Source organism: Lontra canadensis, unplaced genomic scaffold (assembly GCF_010015895.1).
Source record: "Lontra canadensis isolate GAN:19392208 unplaced genomic scaffold, GSC_riverotter_1.0 scaffold86, whole genome shotgun sequence".
In the NCBI taxonomy this organism is placed as follows: Eukaryota; Metazoa; Chordata; class Mammalia; order Carnivora; family Mustelidae; genus Lontra; species Lontra canadensis.
In genome coordinates, this window is record NW_022631080.1 from 2,106,141 (window position 1) to 2,125,765 (window position 19,625).

At 38.0% G+C, this 19,625-nt stretch overlaps 1 protein-coding gene across 4 annotated transcripts in view; it reads right to left on the reverse strand.

Moving 5' to 3' along the window:
• Nucleotides 1-19,625, reverse strand: part of DMD (dystrophin) — a 2,197,254-nt gene that overhangs the window by 1,643,671 nt on the left and 533,958 nt on the right. For all 4 annotated transcript variants that reach the window (XM_032883124.1, XM_032883125.1, XM_032883122.1 and 1 more), the window contains exons 5-7: nucleotides 15,983-16,075; nucleotides 8,330-8,502; nucleotides 1,123-1,241 (exon numbers count right to left, since the gene is read on the reverse strand). In XM_032883124.1, the coding sequence (XP_032739015.1) occupies nucleotides 1,123-1,241; nucleotides 8,330-8,502; nucleotides 15,983-16,075 (385 nt within the window). The remainder of the gene's footprint in view (nucleotides 1-1,122; nucleotides 1,242-8,329; nucleotides 8,503-15,982; nucleotides 16,076-19,625) is intronic.

Here is a 19,625-nt window from a genome sequence, read left to right on the forward strand (position 1 = left end):
TTCAGTCAATTACATGTGAGTATTCTGGTTCTTATCATAGCTAAATATCTCATTTAAAATGACTGAATTTTCATTTTGATTAATATATCCTCTTTCGAATTTAAAATTATGCCCCCCCCCACCACTGTCACCATATGGATCTGCTGTCAATAAGATGAGGTAATCAGGTCTGCATCAAAGAGGATTAGATTCTAGTGGTTGATAAATTCACCCCTGAAAGAATATCCTCTGAGTTATTTCTGAGCTTTTCCTGAGGAGACCTATTACCACCACTCAATCTCCTTAGAACTGATTCCATCTTCCCAAAACCATTTAGTTACATAACCCTACCCAAATATCAGCTCCACAGACACAGGTTCTCCAAATTGTGGTTTTAGAGTATGGGAAAACCTCAAGAAAGTGAGAACAGAGTTTGCAAGGTCAAACAAGTTGGCAAACAAAAAAGGTGCCTCATAGGTTAGAAGAAAAACAGAAGTCAAGGATCATTATCCGTCTAACCCATGTGTCTGGAAAGTATGTAGTTATGTAGCACCAGAGATAATGATGACATTTACTTAAGTGTAATATAATAAAAATATAAATACAGTGCTGCTTGTCAACTGAAGCAGAAAATGAATAACCGTCCAATGGAGGAAGTCCCTCAGAATGACAAAATGTAACAGAAGCAGTGCCAGGAATAGATTTCCTGATTTAAACAGTAAACCATGTTGCCTTTTATAGAGCATATGAATGAAACTGGCAAGAGTAGCTAATTAATTATAGCTGATTAGTCTATCAAATCTTTTGGTAGAGTAAGCAAAACATGAACTTTTTTTATAACTATTTGGAGTCAACGCACTTCAAATGCAGTATGCTTTATCCATGAGACATACACATTCAAAAGCCTTGGAATTCTTTCTCAATTTACACCTTAGTTTTGGATAATGGTATTTTGAGAACTAAAATCATATAGGGCAATTCATAATAAGTTGCAAGGTGAAAGAACATTTTAAATACACCCAGGGTATAGAAAAATATATAATGCATAGTATCTCTCCTGTGCTTAGTTTGTGGAAATGTTAAATCTGAGACAATAAATATTAAACTATACTAAAAACCGTGATAGTCCAGAAATGTACCAACCTTCAGGATCAAGCAGTTTCTCTATGCCTAATTGATATTTGGCAACGTTGAATGCATGTTCCAGTCGCTGTGCAGCTGACTGCTGGCCAACCACACTATTCCAATCAAACAGGTCTGGCCTGAAATGCACACACATAAAGACCAAATATAAATCAACTTACAATATTTCCTGAGATTCACTTTATTTCTGATTTTTAATTGACAACACATGCCCATCATGTTGAGTGTTACTCTTCATGACCCCTCAACAATGCTTTTCATTTAACAGGTCACAATTTTACTTGAAAATCCTAAAGAAAACAAAAGAGAATTTATTCTCTCTTGCCAAGCAACAAAAATATATTGATGCCATCCAGTCTCAGAAATTTGAATGCCAACCATTTGCCGGTAACTTCCAATTTTATAAGCCTAGCCCAGACCTCTTCCCTGAACTCTGGACTTGAGATTTATCTGCTTGTTCAGTGTCTCCACTTAAGAGTCATCACAAGACTCAGGTGTCCAAAACTGAGCTTCTGGTATTCAGTCCCATCACACTCCCCCAACCCACCTCCTTCTCTTAGAGCTCTTCTTTCCTCAATGATCAAGGACAAGTTCAAATTCACAGTGGTTCAGATGGAAATATTGGAGTCTAACTTGACGACTCTCACTCTCACACACTTAACTTGGAAATATATTCAGAATTTGACCACTTCTCACTGCCCTTGCAGCCATCACCTCCATCCAAACCACCATTTTATCTTGGATGGATGATTTAATTTATTAACTTTCTAACTGCTCCCCCACTCCCACCCTTGCTCTTATTAATCTATTCTCAGCAAAGCTGCCAGAGTGATGTGTTAAAATGTTTCATCATAGGGGCACCTGGGTGGCTCAGTGGGTTAAGCCTCTGCCTTCAGCTTGGATCATGATCCCAGGGTCCTGGGATCGAGCCCAGCATTGGGCTCTCTGCTCAGCGGCAAGCCTGCTTCCTCCTCTCTCTCTCTCTGCCTACCTCTCTGCCCACTTGTGACCTCTGTCTGTCAAATAAATAAATAAAATCTTAAAAAAAAGTCTTTCATCATAAATTTCTTCTCAAATCCCTGCTATCAGGGAGTAAAATTCACTGATTTAACTGTGACCTACAAGGCCCTACATGGTTTAGCTCCCTGTTAACCCTCAGATTTGATTCCTTGCTTCTGTCCTCATATTCCTCAAACAGACTAGTAGCTTCTGTGTTTGCATGTGCTGCTCTCTCTGCCTGGAATTCTCTTCCCTCAGACATGGACATGGCTCACTCCTCCACTTCCTTTGTGTCTTTCCTTGAAAGTCATATTATTGGTGAGTCCTTCAGCATACTCATTTCCTATCCCTTTCTTTCTCATCACCACTTACTACTATTTAATATTTTATGTATTTAATCTTGTCTATATATCTGTTTCCCCCGTTAGAATGCAGAATATATAATTTTTTCGCCTGTTTTTTTCACTTCTAGAAACCCAGCATCACACACAGAAGAAGGTCCATAAATATTTGTTAATTAAATATGTGTTGACTAGATAAATTTTATTGACATGCAACCAGAGAATGGATGAAAACATAATATATGAATACCATTTTACTTGATAATAGAGAAAACACGAAGCACAAGAGGAAGTTCTTACCCTATAAAGACTTAAAACCTTATAAGGAAAAAATGCACACATCCTAAGTTAAAATAAATACTAGATGTGAAAAATACAGATAATAAGATACCAGGTTTTCTAAAATTTGAAGAGGTCAAGAAATATTTTTTTGAGGCTTAAGGGTACCTTAAATGGTGGTTTGGGTTTAGATTTAAGAAGTTTCCGAGAATATTCTGGGTTGTATGGATATTTAAAAATCAAAGTTCTTATGGAAGAAAAAAAGCAGAATGTGTTCAGTTAGACCTCCCAGGCCTGGCTCCATTGAGAGAAATTCAGTATCTAGAATGGGCAGGAGATAGTGTTCCAAGGAAGGGGAACTAAGATGAGTTTGTGAGAGGCAGTGGCTGTTTAAGGAATTACAATTTACCCCAACAACACTGAAAACCATTAGTCCAGTGGTTCTTTGCCTTTTCTGGATCACAGATACCTTTGAGAGTCTGATGAGCACTATAAAACTTTTATCCATACACAAAGCTGTCCAAATCTTTACACATAACTTACACAGAATTTTAGGACAATTGGGTCTGTCAATGGACTCCTGTTTAAAACCTCATGATCTATTGGCGTGCTTGGCTGGCTCAGTGGGTTAAAGCCTCTGCCTTCGGCTCAGGTCATGATCTCAGGGTCCTGGGATGGAGCCCTGCATTGGGCTCTCTGCTCAGCAGGGAGCCTGCTTCCCTTCCTCTCTCTGCCTGCCTCTCTGCCCACTTGTGATCTCTGTCAAATGAATAAATAAAATCTTAAAAAAAAAGAACTCATGATCTGCAAATAAGGAAATTATAAGGATGGTCTTAACTGTTGTTTTCAAAAACTGAAAATAAAGGTACAACTTGCTCATTTGACTCTCATTTCCTTTTCTTTACCTGAAGCTACCCTGATTAATTTACCAGAATTTTGTCTACTTCTTGGGAAGTATAATGTGCCCTCTATACTCCAAGTTACCCAGAAGAGCTAACAGTATTTTAGAACCTAAAATATGTATAAGTTGGGAGCTGACTCTAGTAGTGGTAAGACTATTAGAAATACAAATTAAATTCTAGACTATTTGGGGAAGTTTTTTTTTTGTTTTTTTTTTTTTTTTCAGCATAACAGTATTCATTGTTTTTGTACCACACCCAGTGCTCCATGAAGTCCGTGCCCTCTCTAATACCCACCACCTGGTTCCCCCAACCTCCCACCCCCCCACCTCTTCAAACCCTTCAGATTGTTTTTCAGAGTCCATAGTCTCTCATTGTTCACCTCCCCTTCCAATTTCCCCCAACTCCCTTCTCCTAACTCCCCATGTCCTCCATGCTATTTGTTATGCTCCACAAATAAGTGAAACCATATGATAATTGACTCTCTCTGCTTGACTTATTACACTCAGCATAATCTCTTCCAGTCCCGTCCATGTTGCTACAAAAGTTGGGTATTCATCCTTTCTGATGGAGGCATAATACTCCATAGTGTATATGGACCACATCTTCCTTATCAATTCGTCCGTATTTGGGGAAGTTTTAACTTCACTATGCAACCTCTGCCTTACCTTCTTTTCTACACCTCTCAGCAAGGGAAATGGGAAAGATTATAGGTGGGAGAGTGTGGGAGACTAGCTTTCTCACCTGCAGTACAATCAACAAGGTTAAATCAGTAGGATGCAAAAGAATAGAGTTGCTTATTCATTCTAACCCTTCTCCCTTTATGCCCTTCTCCTCTTGGCCATGAACTAATCACCTGGGTGAGGAGCTATCTAAGTCATATTATCTATTTGAGCCTCAGTGTTTTCATTTTAAAAAGAAGAAAATGCTGAATGGCCTTTGTGGTCCCTTCTAGCCTTAAAATTAACATTTTAAATCATTAAAATTTATCATTAACATTTTAAATGACTCTGACTTCCAAATGCATAAAGAATTGTAAGACTAACCAACTGCAGAAGAAAGTTACATATCTTCCCATGCTAACCCAAATCTGAATCCATAAATAGGAATGCCAACCAAAGTTCACCAGTCTTTTGAGGAAACAGACAAGTTGAAGAAGACAACATAGCCTAGTAGATAAGCAGAGCCCTCTATAAATTCAAATCTTGGGTCTACCACATATTAACCAAATAGTCTAAGGTAAATAATGCACCCTGTCTGTGCCTCAGTTTCCCAGTATGTGCAATGGGACTAATTATAGTATCTATGTCCTAAAAAACAGGTGGAATATTTTAATTAGAAAAGTGTCTACAAAATATCATTAACTTAATAAACATTAACTTCTATTACTTTGTTCTAAGGTAAATTATATTTGTGAAATAACAGTAATGCATTTTCAACTTATAGACTCATGCCAAACACACCTATAACCTACATATATAAATGTTACAGACACTGTCAATTCAAGAATACTATAAGACAGGAGGGTGTTGGGTGGGATGGGTGAAAGGGAATAAGAGATACAGGCTTCCAGTCACGGAATAAGTCAAGGGAATAAAAGGCATAGCAGAGAGAATGTAGTCAATGATACTGTAATGGCATTGCATTGTGACAGATGGTAGATCCACTTGTGTTGGGCATAGCATAATGTATATAGTTGTTGAACCACTATGCTGTACACCTGAAACTAATGTAACATTGCATATCAGCTATACTCCAAAGAAATTTTTCTAAGAATATTATAATAACAAAATGGAAAGTGGCAAGGAGAGAAGAGGAGGAAGTACAAATGTGATAATTTGTCATCTGTTATATATGGCAGTCAACAGATCTTGTCTAAACCTGATGAAACAAGGTACACCAAGACCACTTAAAGTAAAGCAGGCAACAATTTCAAGAATGAAATGATCAGGGGTGCCTGGGCAGCTCCATCAGTCAAGCATCTGCCTTTGGCTCAGATCTTCTCAGGGTCCTGGGATCAAACCCTGCATCAGTCTCTCTGCTCAACAGGAAGTCTGCTTCTCACTCTGTGTGCACTCTCTCTCTCAAATAAATTCTTTAAGAAATTTTTAAAAAGAATGAAATGATTATATGATAGTAATCAAATTAGGAAATAGATGGGGATAAGTGAATATTTGTGGGCTTCATATCAAGGAGTAAATCCATCTACTGCCAGACACCAATTATCAGGAAATAAAAATACATAATTATGAAAACCATGAGAAAGAATAAAAGAAGTTGCCAAAATTAAGCATTTGTAGCAAGTGGATGGTGACGGGGTAGGGTTGGGGTCATGAAGACATATTCAGTTTTTTTTTTTTCCTTTGCACTTCCCCATGTCTCACTTTTTTTTTTTTTAACCACATGCTACGTTATCTCTATGGTAATAAATTAAAATGAAGAATTAGGAAGAAAATTTAATTGTAACATCATACTTATTGCAACTTATTGTATATGTTGAGTGATTTCTAGTCAATTATCCTTCAGTTTTCCCACAAAAGTAGACTCTGGCTTCCTTTGTACTGTAGTCAGCTTTGTGCTTTAATATAATACTTCTAATTTCCTACATATTAAGATAAAATTTAGCCTTAAATAGACATAAAGCCATCAATGCCCTAATCTTTGCAAGATTCTTTGTCAATCCCTATGCTCTATAATAAGTGCATGCCATTGTTCTATAGAGCTTAGTCACTGAATTATTGAAATCAGAACACCTCATGACATTCCTAAGCGTACCAAGGACAATCACCTTGGAACAGAAAGTTCCAAGCATTTTTTTTCTTTAGATAAACAATATGAACATCTGTCAAAGACAAAAAGAAGAGGGAGATGATTCATGAAAGAGCATTATCAACTGTGAGAAACCTCTTGAAAAGTAACTATGTTATGTATGAAAAGGGAGTTACTGATGATTCATTCAATATGACAGGAGAGAAGATATAAATGATATTCTGAGAGAGAAAGAGTGGGTCAGGGACAGCTGCAGCAGGGCAATCTGGAAATGTTTACTGTATTACAAATATATTCAGAAATTATGAAATATAATATTAACAAACGAACGTAGTGTGTGAACATGCTGGCAGGACTGAAGCCTTCCACTTGAAAAGAAAATGCTGAAGAGCCAACAAGGACCGTCTAACCTGATCCTCGATATTTCTGTTCATCTGCAAACGTGTACATGAACAGCAAGATCAATATGTTCAGGCCGTTACTGTGAAGCATGTGGCTGCATAAATCAGCACTGACTTATGATGCAGAATAAATGCCTCTATCCCTTCTCATCTGGCTGTATTGAAGCTGTGCAGTATTTTTCTTCGTGTCATACTTAGGAAAAACAACATGTTAACACTGCTTAACATGCCAAATGAGTGTGAGCTTGCCTCCTTTTGAAAATCAGGTTTCTGAATCATTCACCTGGAAACTCAGTCTGGATGGGGTTAATTAAATCCAGCTGGAGCAAGACACCTGACAAAGCTGCTTATTGAGAGAGCATTTGTTCTTGGATTGAGCTTTAGCACGAAGAAAATTTATATTCTGGACTTTTCTAGAAACAAGACTGGCATAGGGAAATCGGAGACTCGTCAAGAAAAGAAAGATCAAAGTCAGAAAAAGATAAGCTGCTTTGAAAATCAGGACAGATGCTGTCCAGTGGCATTTCAAACACAGTTAATAAGGCAATGTATTTGACCCTGGGGATTGAGCTGGATAAAAGAGATGGGTAACAGGAAAACCAAAGCAGATATCCCTTAGAGTGAATGTATTATATATAGAATATATATTTCTATGTTACATATAATATAAACGACTGCATTATATGTACGTATTTCCCATGCTGTTTTGCTTTTTCTTGACCTGTTAATAATTCATTTACTAAGCTTCTTTATACAAGAAAAAAGCAAACAACGATTTTGTTATCTTAGAAAATGTAACAGTGTATGGAATACGGTTAAGAACATTTGGTTCACTGTATCACAATGAGTTCTTTTTCCTAAGATCCACAGAACTCTCTTTCAGTGCTTTTAAAGCAATTGCCCTGCTATTCCACAGCAATTGTTTCTTTTGATATTCTAAGCACTGAGTCATAGAATTAATTGTGGTCTGCTCTTTGCCTTGGTTGCTAAGATGTTCGGAGCCTCTTTTAATCCCGAAATATAAAAAAATACACAGGGTATTATGTATTTACTATCTAAGTGTGTATCTGAGAAGAGAAGAGTTTCTTTTTCACATTATTAATCGGATGATAGTAATTAATTTTGCTACAGCCACCCACATGAGATTTGGAACCATTTTAGCTCTATTGTTTAGGCCCATACTAACACGGAATTTGTTAACAAAGACCAACTCCATTCTTACCCAACTTAGAATATAACCTTGATTTTCTGGAAGAGTCTGAATTTCAAACATGCTGGTCCCCTCCCCCTCCCACCATAACCACATTCATGCTCCAGTATTTTAATATTTCAACAACGAAATGATATATCACATAAAAAATAGGATATTCTTATTCAGTGCATTCCAATTGATAGATCAATGTGGTTAAGTACATAACATGTCACATAGTAGAAAATGAGCTGGAATCACACTTAAGAAAATATCAGTCTCAAAATAAATACTTACAAAAATTAGTCAATATCTTAGTAGTCTCCTTACCTATGACTGTGGATGAGAGCGTTCAAAGCCAGCCCATCAGACCAGCTGGTGGTGAAGTTAATGACATTAACCTGTGGATAATTACGAGTTGATTGTCGGACCCAGCTCAGGAGAATCTTTTCACTGTTGGTTTGTTGCAATCCAGCCATGATATTTTTCATTACATTTTTGACCTATGTGTGGAAAGAAATTTTCATAAGAAAATAAGAATTTCATGAGAAAATGCATTCCCTGAACAAGAACCACACAAACTCAAATTTAAATGTCCTAATCTTTGGTAATAAGTAATAGAAATTTTAGAGTCAATTAGTAATGAGGAATAATAGATTCTACCAGGACGGAGTCCATTCTAATTAGTTAGGAATCTATTCTGATTGGTTGGTGTCACGATACACCATTTACTGTACACATTTAATAACAGTCCTGGGTTCTGCCACGTTAAACTATTAATTTTGTGCTTTTAGAATTGCTTATCTTCTTTCAGTGTATATACTAGAGAAGAGTGTACAAAAACATCAGACTTGTTATTGACCGAGGACTTAATTTTAGTGTTTTTAGGACAGAAAGAATGGCATGGTGGCTAGGAGAATGAGCTTATTTAATTTAAACTTAGGTTCAAATTTTACATTTGCTATTAACAAATTGTGCTAATTGGGCCATTTAATCTTTTTTAGGCCTCTGTTTCTTAAATATAAAAGGTTGTTTTAAGAATTAAAGGACAACTACAGTAAAATAAAATCCCTAGGTTTATACTATTACTTAAAATAATGCAAATTATGTTTACTGACCAAAATGAAAAAAAAAGAACAGAAAAATGAGTTTGCCTATTAAAAGTGAAGAACAAAAAAATCCGCAAAAGAAAAAAGTATTTATCCCTAAAAACTGTGAATGTATTGCCTTGAGTTTTTATGTTTGTTTTTGTTCTGTAGTCAGTTTGGTTTTATTTTGTTACGACTTTTTTTTAAGGACAGAGCTTCACATGCAATAAAAAAACAAAGGTTACAAATGTCCAAAACATGGGTCCAGAACTCTGGCTCATTTATGAAGCCTCTTCGGTTACAGGAAATGCCATTTAAGAAAATGCTTTTATAGAAAAAAAAAATGTGACAAAATCCATACATACATACACAGTGTAGGTCCCTAGAGGCACATCTTACCTCTCTAGAGGAGGTGAGAGACCTGTTCTGGTGTCCAGAAGCACAGGGCTGGTGCCCACCGCCCCCCCGCCCCTGCAAAGCAACCCGGGACGCTGTCACTGTTATTTCATGGTGTTCTTGATATTTTGGACCTGATAAACGAATCTAAGAGCTCTTCTTTGAAACAGTCTTAGAAGATTCATGTCACCTGAAGAAGGCATGCTCTCCAAATACATGAGGTGTCAGTTACTGTAACAGAGACCCATTCTCTCCTAGATGACAGGGCAAAGGTCAATACGAAGACTGAGGAAGGACCTGGTACTCTCTGAAGAAAAGAATCTTGGAAGGATCATTCTCAACAAAGTGCCTGGTATGAGCAGGGGCACCAAATGCAGACAAAACGGCTGGTGCCTGGAGGGTTGTCTTACTGGTTCTCACACCCCCCACCCTCTCTCCTCCTGTGGTACAAAATGCTTCCTGTGTCAGGTAACAGGCTCTGCCTGCATTGTCCCCTTACTCTTGTTTTAGGCAGAGAGGTTAAGGGCTTAAGGATATGCAGCAGATGTAGGGAGAAGGGGAGGAATACTCAAGATGCCCTCACAGGCAGACCGCTTAGATGGAGCTAGGCCAAGTGGTGCCCTTTTGTGTAATCACCGTGGGGCTGTGGGCGGGCCACTCTGTTCGTGATTTCCGCCGCTGCTCCTGAAGGAGTCACAGCCCCTGTCCCAACACACATTGCCCCTGGCCACACTCCAGCCAGAGGAGGCAGGGCTGATGGCCCGTGTGGCTTGGGTTGTAGGCACTGGCAGGACTTCAGAGTCCACAGAGTCAGCACTTTTTCTTCTTCGACCTTTCTGGCTCTCGCCTGCAGTGTCTCCTCCTCTGAGGAACCTGGCCCCATCGTTAAAGATCACTTGCCCCTTGCAAGCAGGAAGGTGGCAAAGAAGCCAGGGGACCCGGCTGCACTGAAAGCCCCATCTGAGAACTTGGAGATCCTACAAGGAAGATAGATAGACGAGGACCACCGGGACACTGTGTAGGAAGTCTATCATGGAACAGCGCGAGCCCTACCTCTGTAGGCCTCAGGGCATCAGCGAGGGGAAGGGAGAGGGCCGGCGGAAGTCCCACACCGGCACGGGCTGGAAGGGGGCTGCTGAGGACACCACACAGCAGAAGTGACCAAGTACCCACATAACTCCGCCAGCAGGAGGCGGTCCTTGAGCGAGCACCTGAGTGCACACAGGTGGGTGGGCGGAGCCTGGACGCCCTGGCTCTGGTCTGGTTTCAGGTTGGGGTCAGGGTCAAGTTCTGTGGGCGATGAAGCTCCGCCTCCCTCCCGCTCCTACCAGAAGAAGGAAGAGAAGTGGAAACCCAGGCCGTGGGAAGGGAGAAAAAAGCCAGACTCTTGGTTTTATTTTTATTAGTTTCTGTGCATGGGATTCTCTCCTAAGATTTGTGCAAATGATGTATTTCCAAGTTTCATTCTTCTAACTAAATTGTTGCAGAAATCCATTCTCAACATTTCTCTGGGTTTCAAGAATGCAGTGACACCACATTATAGAACAAACTGTCTATATATTCTAGTAGAATCATAATTACTAGGCTACTTTTTAAATATAAGTCAGGCCCCTTATCATATACCTGAAGGAAATATATAAGTAAATGTGTTGAGTTTTTACCACCAAGGGCTTTCTTTTTGGAAAGTGTAAGGTCCATATACTACCAACATTTGTTCAGATGATTAATATTTATCGTGTATTCTAAATATGACATTTTATTTTGCTTCTTCATCCATGTAGAAGTCAACAAAGGCCTCAGGGGAAAATACATATTTTATATCTCCAATGTTAGTCATCTTTTTATGAAAGAGTCAATGCAAATTTTAGGATAGACTGTTAAATCTAACTTTAAAATACTTAAAAAGGATTTGAGATGATGCTTTGTAAATGTGGTAATGATTTGAAGATGTGAAATCTTTGCATATATTTATCACGATCCCTTGATAGCTAAATCTATTATTTAGAGGCAGATTATGCAGTTTTCTTAATTCTTTCCGACCTGCTTATTTAGTCAGTTACTCAGTGAATAAATAGGTCGAATAGTTATGTAAGCTATATCATTTTCTCATCATATTCTAAAGTTATAAGGTGCACAATCTCCATGCACGGTGATTACAAGACATAGACTTTTGTGTCCTGTGCTGAACCAGGGCTGGACTCAGCACCTACTGGCTCCGTGGTGGTGAGCTGCACTGATCGGGCAACCCTCCCATGATGAATTGGTTTCATTTGTGAAATGCTTTGGCCAGATTGCTCTCTATGCACATAATATTAAAGGACAACACAGTATTCAATCCAAAACTCCTTTAGCATCATTATGTCATTAATTCAGCTTATCAGCCTCAGCCTCATCAGTACTGCTTCTTCTATTTGGGTACAAATGTTGCTAAGAAAATAATAATGGTAATAATAAAGGGTAATGTAAGATAATCAGTTCTTTTCCTACTTAAAAGGCAATTACCAAGAAATCTTTATTAAGGATCAACTTTCAGTCAGACACTGAGTTTGTCCTAAAGTGAGTCTTAAAGCAGAAAAATTTTCTACCTTTTGGGCTTACAGTCCCTAAGCAAGAAAAAATCAATTTAAACAAATGTGTGTGTGTGTGTGTGTGTGTGTGTGTGTGTGTGTATACAGCTATACATCTATTTTTAAAAGGAAAAAGTTGAAATGTCTTTGAGCAGTGATTTCAAAAAATGACTAGGAGTTAACTGGGTAAAGAAGGTATGATAGAGATGCAGCACCAAGATTGTCCTTTAAAAGGGCGTGTTGCTTCAGCTGTCAAAGTCCACTGCTGTGAGTCCTCTCAGGAAACCCATGAGTTGGCAGAGTCAAGCCCTTCCTAGGGCAGCCCACATCTAGTGACTGATGAAGGAAAATGGTATAAAGACTCAGCCATGTCAGCCCCACTGAAAACAACACTGAAGGGCTATTCTAGCTTCCAGTTCCCCGTGGGGTTGCAAACAGCCCTTGCTGGGAGGAGGGGAGGGAACATCTCAGTTCCAGTGCTTCTCACTCCAGTTGCCGTCTCCCTCCCTCAGGTACTCGTCCCAAAGGTGTGCCTTAATGAATGTCCTGCCTGCTAAATTCAAAGTCTACTTCCCACAATCCATCCTGTTATGACAAGGAGCCATGGTGGAGGGGTAGGAGTAGAGAGGAGTAGGGATAGTCTTCGACAAGGGAAGGAGCAAGAACTGTCTTGCATCCAAGGCTTTAGGTAGGCAGGAGTTTACAGCAAGGGCTTTCAGCAGCACCAAAACCATCGTTCTCTTGTATGATGGGCAAATAATAAATAAATAAACATTGCCATTTAAAGTAGCCCTGGATTTGAGTATCTCCTTTGACTTAGCCAGCAAAGGGGGGGACCTGACCTCGAATAGCACACTACTGTTTGCAGGATATGTTTGTATCTCCAGCTGGTTGTAAGAACTGAGCTGACCACCCTAAAAAGGAAGGTCTGCACTTAAAAAAGAAGGAAGAAAAAGATGCCTAACACATGTTGTCTGCTTCACAGTTTTGTTCAAAGCTGCTTATTTCTCAATAGAGGCATTATTTTTCAGATCAACAATTTTATTTACATGGAAACTGGGAAAAAACAGTGACAGGAAAGATAGGGTAGGCATTCCTGAGCTTTTACAAGTACAGAGAGAAGTCCGCGTGGCACTATTAGTAACATACCATGTGACACTGGAACAAAAGATTCACATCCTTCCATCTCTTAATGCCATTCTCAATCTGGTAGATCTAGAAAGTACATTAGGTTGGTCGGTGCTGAGATTCAATGGCTTTTTTAACTACTTAATAGGAAGGCAAATACCTGTTCTCGGTGAAAACACCTCCTGGGATTCAATGGGTTATGATGAGTATTGAGCAGGAAAAATTTTTGTGTCTTTAGTAGTTTTAAGAGAACCAAGCAGGGTGATAGAAGAGAGATAAGATAAGGAAGCAGAGGCTGAGAAGAGTCTACATCCTTGCAATCACAAGGATATGGTGACTCAAGGACATCGGTGTAAAACAACAGACCCTAAGAGAGGTCTCAGACAAGGAAAGAGTGTAAAATCATTCCTTCTGGTATTCCATAATATGAAAGTCCCCTCTATATGCTAATTTTAAAAAATGAGCAAGCTCATAAGCAAATGAAAAAAAGTATCAGGGTAGTTTTGAAACTCTATATTGCAATGATTGGAGATAGAGTTGGAAAGGGTTTCAAGAAAGTAAGTGTGAGATCATATCAGAGACAGTTTGTATCAAAAATACAATTACAATAGACTTTTGGGTCTCTATGCATGCCTAACTTTTCATGCCAGCTCTGTCATGACCAACATCTATGCAACTTTAGTGTCTTCTGCAAGATGGGGTCCCTCCATGAACTATTTGTTACTAGGCCATAAGATAAATACAATAGTCCATTAGTAACTTCTGTAACAATTTTATAAGGTTCTACATATATCTGTTGAGTTTAATTTTAAAATGGCTTGGGTTTTCGGTATCTTTTTATTTCATTTTTGTAGTGCTTCAGTGTTATTATGATTTACACACAATGGAAAAGAAGAAAAAACTGTTCTTTCCTCAAGAGAGTTTGAGAAGTACTCAGCAACAGAAATAAACCAGTTTGGTGGGGGGGCCCTATGTTGCCTTGCTCATTCTATTTGACACCATCACTATATGGAAAAGGCCCAGAATTGGGAATCTCGGGTTCATTTAAAATTCTCATGCTCTGTTTTCTGTCGTCATCCACTATGCTGTCCTCTATCTCTTCCCATATTTTTTTAAAGATTTTATTGATTTATTTGACAGAGATCACAAGTAGGCAGAGAGGCAAGCAGAGAGAGAGGGGAAAGCAGGCTCCCTGCTGAGCAGAGAGCCTGATATGGGGCTCGATCCCAGGACTCTGGGATCATGACCTGAGCCGAAGGCAGAGGCTTTAACCCACTGAGCCACCGGGGCGCTCCGATCTCTTCCCATATTGCTGTGATATAAGATTGAGCCTGCTCAGAGTGTTTAGAACAAAAGGATATGGGGGTCAATTGGCTCGATATGTGGGTCAGTTCACCTGCTGAGTTGAATAGGTATCCCTCTGGTCTACATACTGACTCTGAGCAGGAGCAAAGTATAGTTTAAGTTAAGTCAACCCTACTAAATGAAGTAGTGATACTTGCTACAATAAGGATAAACCTCAAAGATTATGTTCAGTTAAAGAAACTAGATATAAAAGAACACTTATTGTATCATTTCATTGACATGAAATGTCCAAAAAGGCAAACATAGGAACAGAAAATACATAAATGGTTGCCCAGGGCTGAGGGTTGGAGTGGGGAGTGACCATAAATAGGCATAAGATGGATATGTGCTAAAATTAATTGTTTTCATGGTCTTACAACCTTGCAAATATCCCAAAAATCTTTGATGGATTGGGAAAAAAACTGTTCCTTACTCAAAATAATTTGAGAAGCCCTGGGAAAGAGAACTAAACCAGTTGGTACACTTTGAATTTTATACTTAGAATGGGTAAATTTATGATATATAAACTACATATCAAAATTGTTTTGTAAAAAAATTAATCTCTGCTAGTAAAAAAGCAGACATCCCAATTTTCCTCCAGATTCTTAACATATGAGTAGAAAAATCCAAGCAATCAAAATTATTCATATGATACACCTGTAGTGACAATGGCATAGTGCACTGCCTTGCAGATACTCTCTCGTTTAATCCTGACAAGAAATATACATGTTAATTATTATTTTTCTATTTTGACAGTGAGGGAATTATGGCCCAGAAACAGATGGCATTATACCCAATATCACTACCAGATGGTAAATGGGAGAGTTGAAACTTAAGCCCATGCTGGTCTGAGTGAAAAAATGTATACTCTTTTCACTAAACCAAATGACCTTTGATCTGTTTTACAGGGGTCCAATAAGTATAGACATTCAGAAAACCCTATGCTGAGGTATTCAGAAAAAATATAATTCTGAAAGCAGAATATGAAGATAGTTTGTATGTACAATATATATACAGATAATAATATTCCACCAATCTTTTATTGACATTAATTTATGTTGAGGAATACAAAGGATTTGTAAAGTCTCATTCATTTGGTAGTGATTAAAAGCTTTTACAAAACTATGTAGTTTCACATGCAGGCAAGTTATAGAAGACACATATTTGTGAAAAATATTTTTATTAACCTATTGATAAGATATTTTTTGGCTCATCTCCACACGTGGAAATAAAATTTAGAAAAAAAAATGTTCCTGCAAATGTTCTAGAACCTGTTTTATAATTTGATGATCCTTCACATTTCAAATGACATCAGTTGTGCCAGTTTGAAAGGCAGTGCTATGGAGCGGGGCTTTGTATTGCTAGAGGTATGTATGTTTGCTTTGCAGGTCAAGGGTAAAAATGAAAGGAAGGATCAGCAACATTTGACACAAAAAGGAAACATTCATCAGGATTCTTACCTGCCAGTGGAGGATTATATTCCAGATCAAACCAAGAGTCAGTTTGTGATTTCCATCTACTATGTCAGTGCTTCCGATATTCACTAAATCAACCTGTTAAAGATAAAGAGAAAACATTTGAAGGAAAGAGACAAAATGTCTATTTGGAAAGAAAACAAAATGTGAAGGTAATTGCATTTAGCTATTTTCAGAGCCTAAGCAGTATTACAGCTTTTAAAAAATAATCCAAAAATGAAACAAAATGCATTTTTGAATGCACTCTTTTTAACAAACAAGTGCCCCTGAACACATTTACAAAGAGATAGGAAATGAATGTACGTTTAGTATATAAATAGATTACTGCAGATTAAAGAGTCCAATCAGAATATCTTCAAATAAAATGTATAACAATGATAATTCATAAAGGATGCCTAAAATTAATAACTGATTCCTAATACAAAGTTGAAACTCAATAAAAAGAAATTTCATCAGTCCTTTGATGTTGCTCAAAGGAGTGCTATTACAATCAGGGGTAGCTGAATTTGACGAAAATGCCCTTGCTTTAGAAACATATATTCGAATTCTAATAAATAATGGAGCTATGGTGAACTCTCTTTGCTCTATCTAGGAGTGGGTTTGGGAATCAAAATTAAAAAAAAAATTAAAGCAAATCCTGTCTCCTGTCCTTTATGTTTCTAATATATTTAGGTGGAGTCAGGTTAAACATAAACATCAGACACATAAGTGCATGAGAAGATGTTCAGCATTATTAGCCATTAAGAAAATGCAACTTATATCCACAATGAGCTAACACTACACACATCATAATGCCTAAAATTTTAAAATAGTGACAACGTCATATCCCACTGAGGATATGGACAAACTGGATCACTCATGCATGGCTGGAAGAAATGAATGGTACAGGCACTCTGGAAAACATTTTGGCACTTTCTTGCAAAACTCAGCATGTGCTTAGCATACAATCCAGAAATTGGGCTCTTAGGCATTTATTCCAAAGCAATGAAAACTTATATTTATATAAAACCTATGTGTATGTGTTCATATCAGCTTCATTTGTAACAGTCAAACACAGCCACCTGGGAGAACAGCCCACGTGCCCTTCAAGCATGAATGGTTAAACAAGCTGTGGTACATCCATACCATGGAATACCACTCTATGATGAAAAGGAACAAACTACTGACAGAGTAACTTGGGTGAATCTCATGGGAAGTATGCTGAGTTGAAAAAGCCAATCTCAAAGGGTTACGTGTAGTATGGATTAAATATAACAGTTTTGAATAGACAAAGTTCTGGAAATGGAGAAAAGGGTAGCAATTGCCAGAGGCCAGAGATCGGGGTGAGTGAGTTGGGTAGGTGGATGTGGTTATAAAAGGGCAGCATGAAGGGCCCCTGGGTGGCTCAATCAGTTAAGTGTCTGCCTTTGGCTCAGATCATGATCTTAGAGTCCAGGGATCAAGCCCCACATCGGGCTCCCTGCTCAACAGGGAGTCTGCTTCTCCCTTTGCCCCTCACCCCAGTCAAGCTCTCTCTCTCAAATAAATAAAATCTTTAAAAATAAAAATTAAAAAAATAAAAGGGCAGCTCGAGGGATCCTTGTGGTGATGGATGAGTTCTGCATCTAGTCTGTGATGGTGGATACACACATGTACATGTGTGATAATGCACTGGATTAAAAATACCTGTGTATGCATACGTGAGTTCAAGTAAAATTCAGGAACTATGAATAGTATGAGTGGCTTATATCAATGCTGATGTGTACAGTGATATCATCCCATAGTTTTACAGTATATTACCACTGGGATAAATCTTGGCTAAAGGATCTCTCGCTATTATTGCTTACAACTACATGAGAATTTACAACTATCTCAAAGTGAGAAGATTATCTAAAAAATCGGCATGTGGGGATACTTTAACAGGATAGTACATCAAAATAAAATAAGTACCTTCAGATTAAGGTCTATAGAGTGGGTGTGAAACTGTTAGAACAGTAGTGAGGGTTAAGAAGTAACTCAAATTTCTTTCCCTATTTACTGTCTTTGGCTGACTATTCCCTTTGGTTCAATTTCTTTTGGTTGCCTCAAGGATCCTACCATTTTGTCCTGTCCTGAGGGCAGCAACCTGAGAGATTTGCCCACTCCTCATCCTCCCTGGATATCTTCTCTAAATAGCCACGAGTCATTTTGATTAAACCTTTCATCTTCTCAGGCTCTAAACCCTTACTGGTCAACGTGTCACTCCAATCTGTCTTTCCCATTTGTTTATTCCTTAAGTAAGATGGGTTTGCCACTCTCTCACTTAATGGCAAATTATATTCCTTGTCATTCACCTTAATATTCTAAATGTTATTACAACTTGAAAATATGAAGCTTTCTGGGAAATCCAGGTGAAAACAATAAAAAAGGATACCCTTTGGTATAATTGTCAAATCACTCCCAATTACACCTCCTATAAACTTACTTACAGGTCTAGTGGATAATCAAATAATCAAAATTATTTTTGTATCCCAACAATATAAACATTATTGGTGTGGTGGCTTAAAACAAATGAAAAATATAGAAAATAATGTAGCATCATTTGAGCAAGGACAGAAGATCAAGATACAAGCCCAGAGTTGAATTCCACATATTTTTTATAGTAGAGGATATTACTGAGATATGCAATCGATTAGATGTGAGGATTGGTACCATCAGGACTTTCCAGAGAAGTCAGCCTGAAGTAGTATGAAAATAGACATTTCACTAAAGCTCAGGTGAGAAGTGGATAAATTGAAGTCCTGAAAACTGGTTAATATGAAAGACTTTGACTTTCTTGGGTAGAGGAAAGTCAAAGTGATACTGCCAGTATAAGGTATTACATGTCTATTTATTTCTGTAATGCAGATGCTTTTTGTTGTCCACTTGAATTTCAGGAGGATCCCATGCAAGTTTGCCCTAATTCAGTATGCTATTGTTAATTTTAACTTTAAATTACTAAGCATTCACATAAATTTGTCCTACACAGGTGGATAATAATTTGCTATAATATTGTTTAACTGAACAAAGTAGAATACAACAAGTTTCTAGAATTTATTAGGGAAACAAAAAATAGAGATCCCAGGAGAGATTAATAACTCCAAAACAAGAAATAACCATGATCCACATTTCACTTGGAGATTCCTTATGTGGCAGTAAAGGAAGGAGTTCCTCCATATGGAAAAGCTACTATAAATTTATCATTTGATTCACTGATGCATTCATTCAACAAATACTTTTTGGATACATGTCAGGCACTGATGTACTTAGAGCACAAAGGAGAAAAAATGTTCTTGCTTTCTGGAACTTAACTGTAGTGAGAATGATAATCAGACATACATTGTTGAAAATTCAGTTACCTTAATGGAGAAGATGTGATTGATTGATTGATTGATTGATTGATTTTAGGAGACAGACCTATACTGGAGAAATCACTGCTGGTAGTTATGTTTGGACTTGCCATAGGGATCATCCTGTGGAGACTTAGAGCAAGTAACAGGCTTGCCTAGATTGACTTTCATAAGCTTTCTCTCTGTATCAGCAGGGAGACAGTTCTGCTTTTTCTTTATAAAATCTTCATAAAATCCCTCCTAAGATCAAATCTCTATTATATCCAGGTACTGTGCTCAGC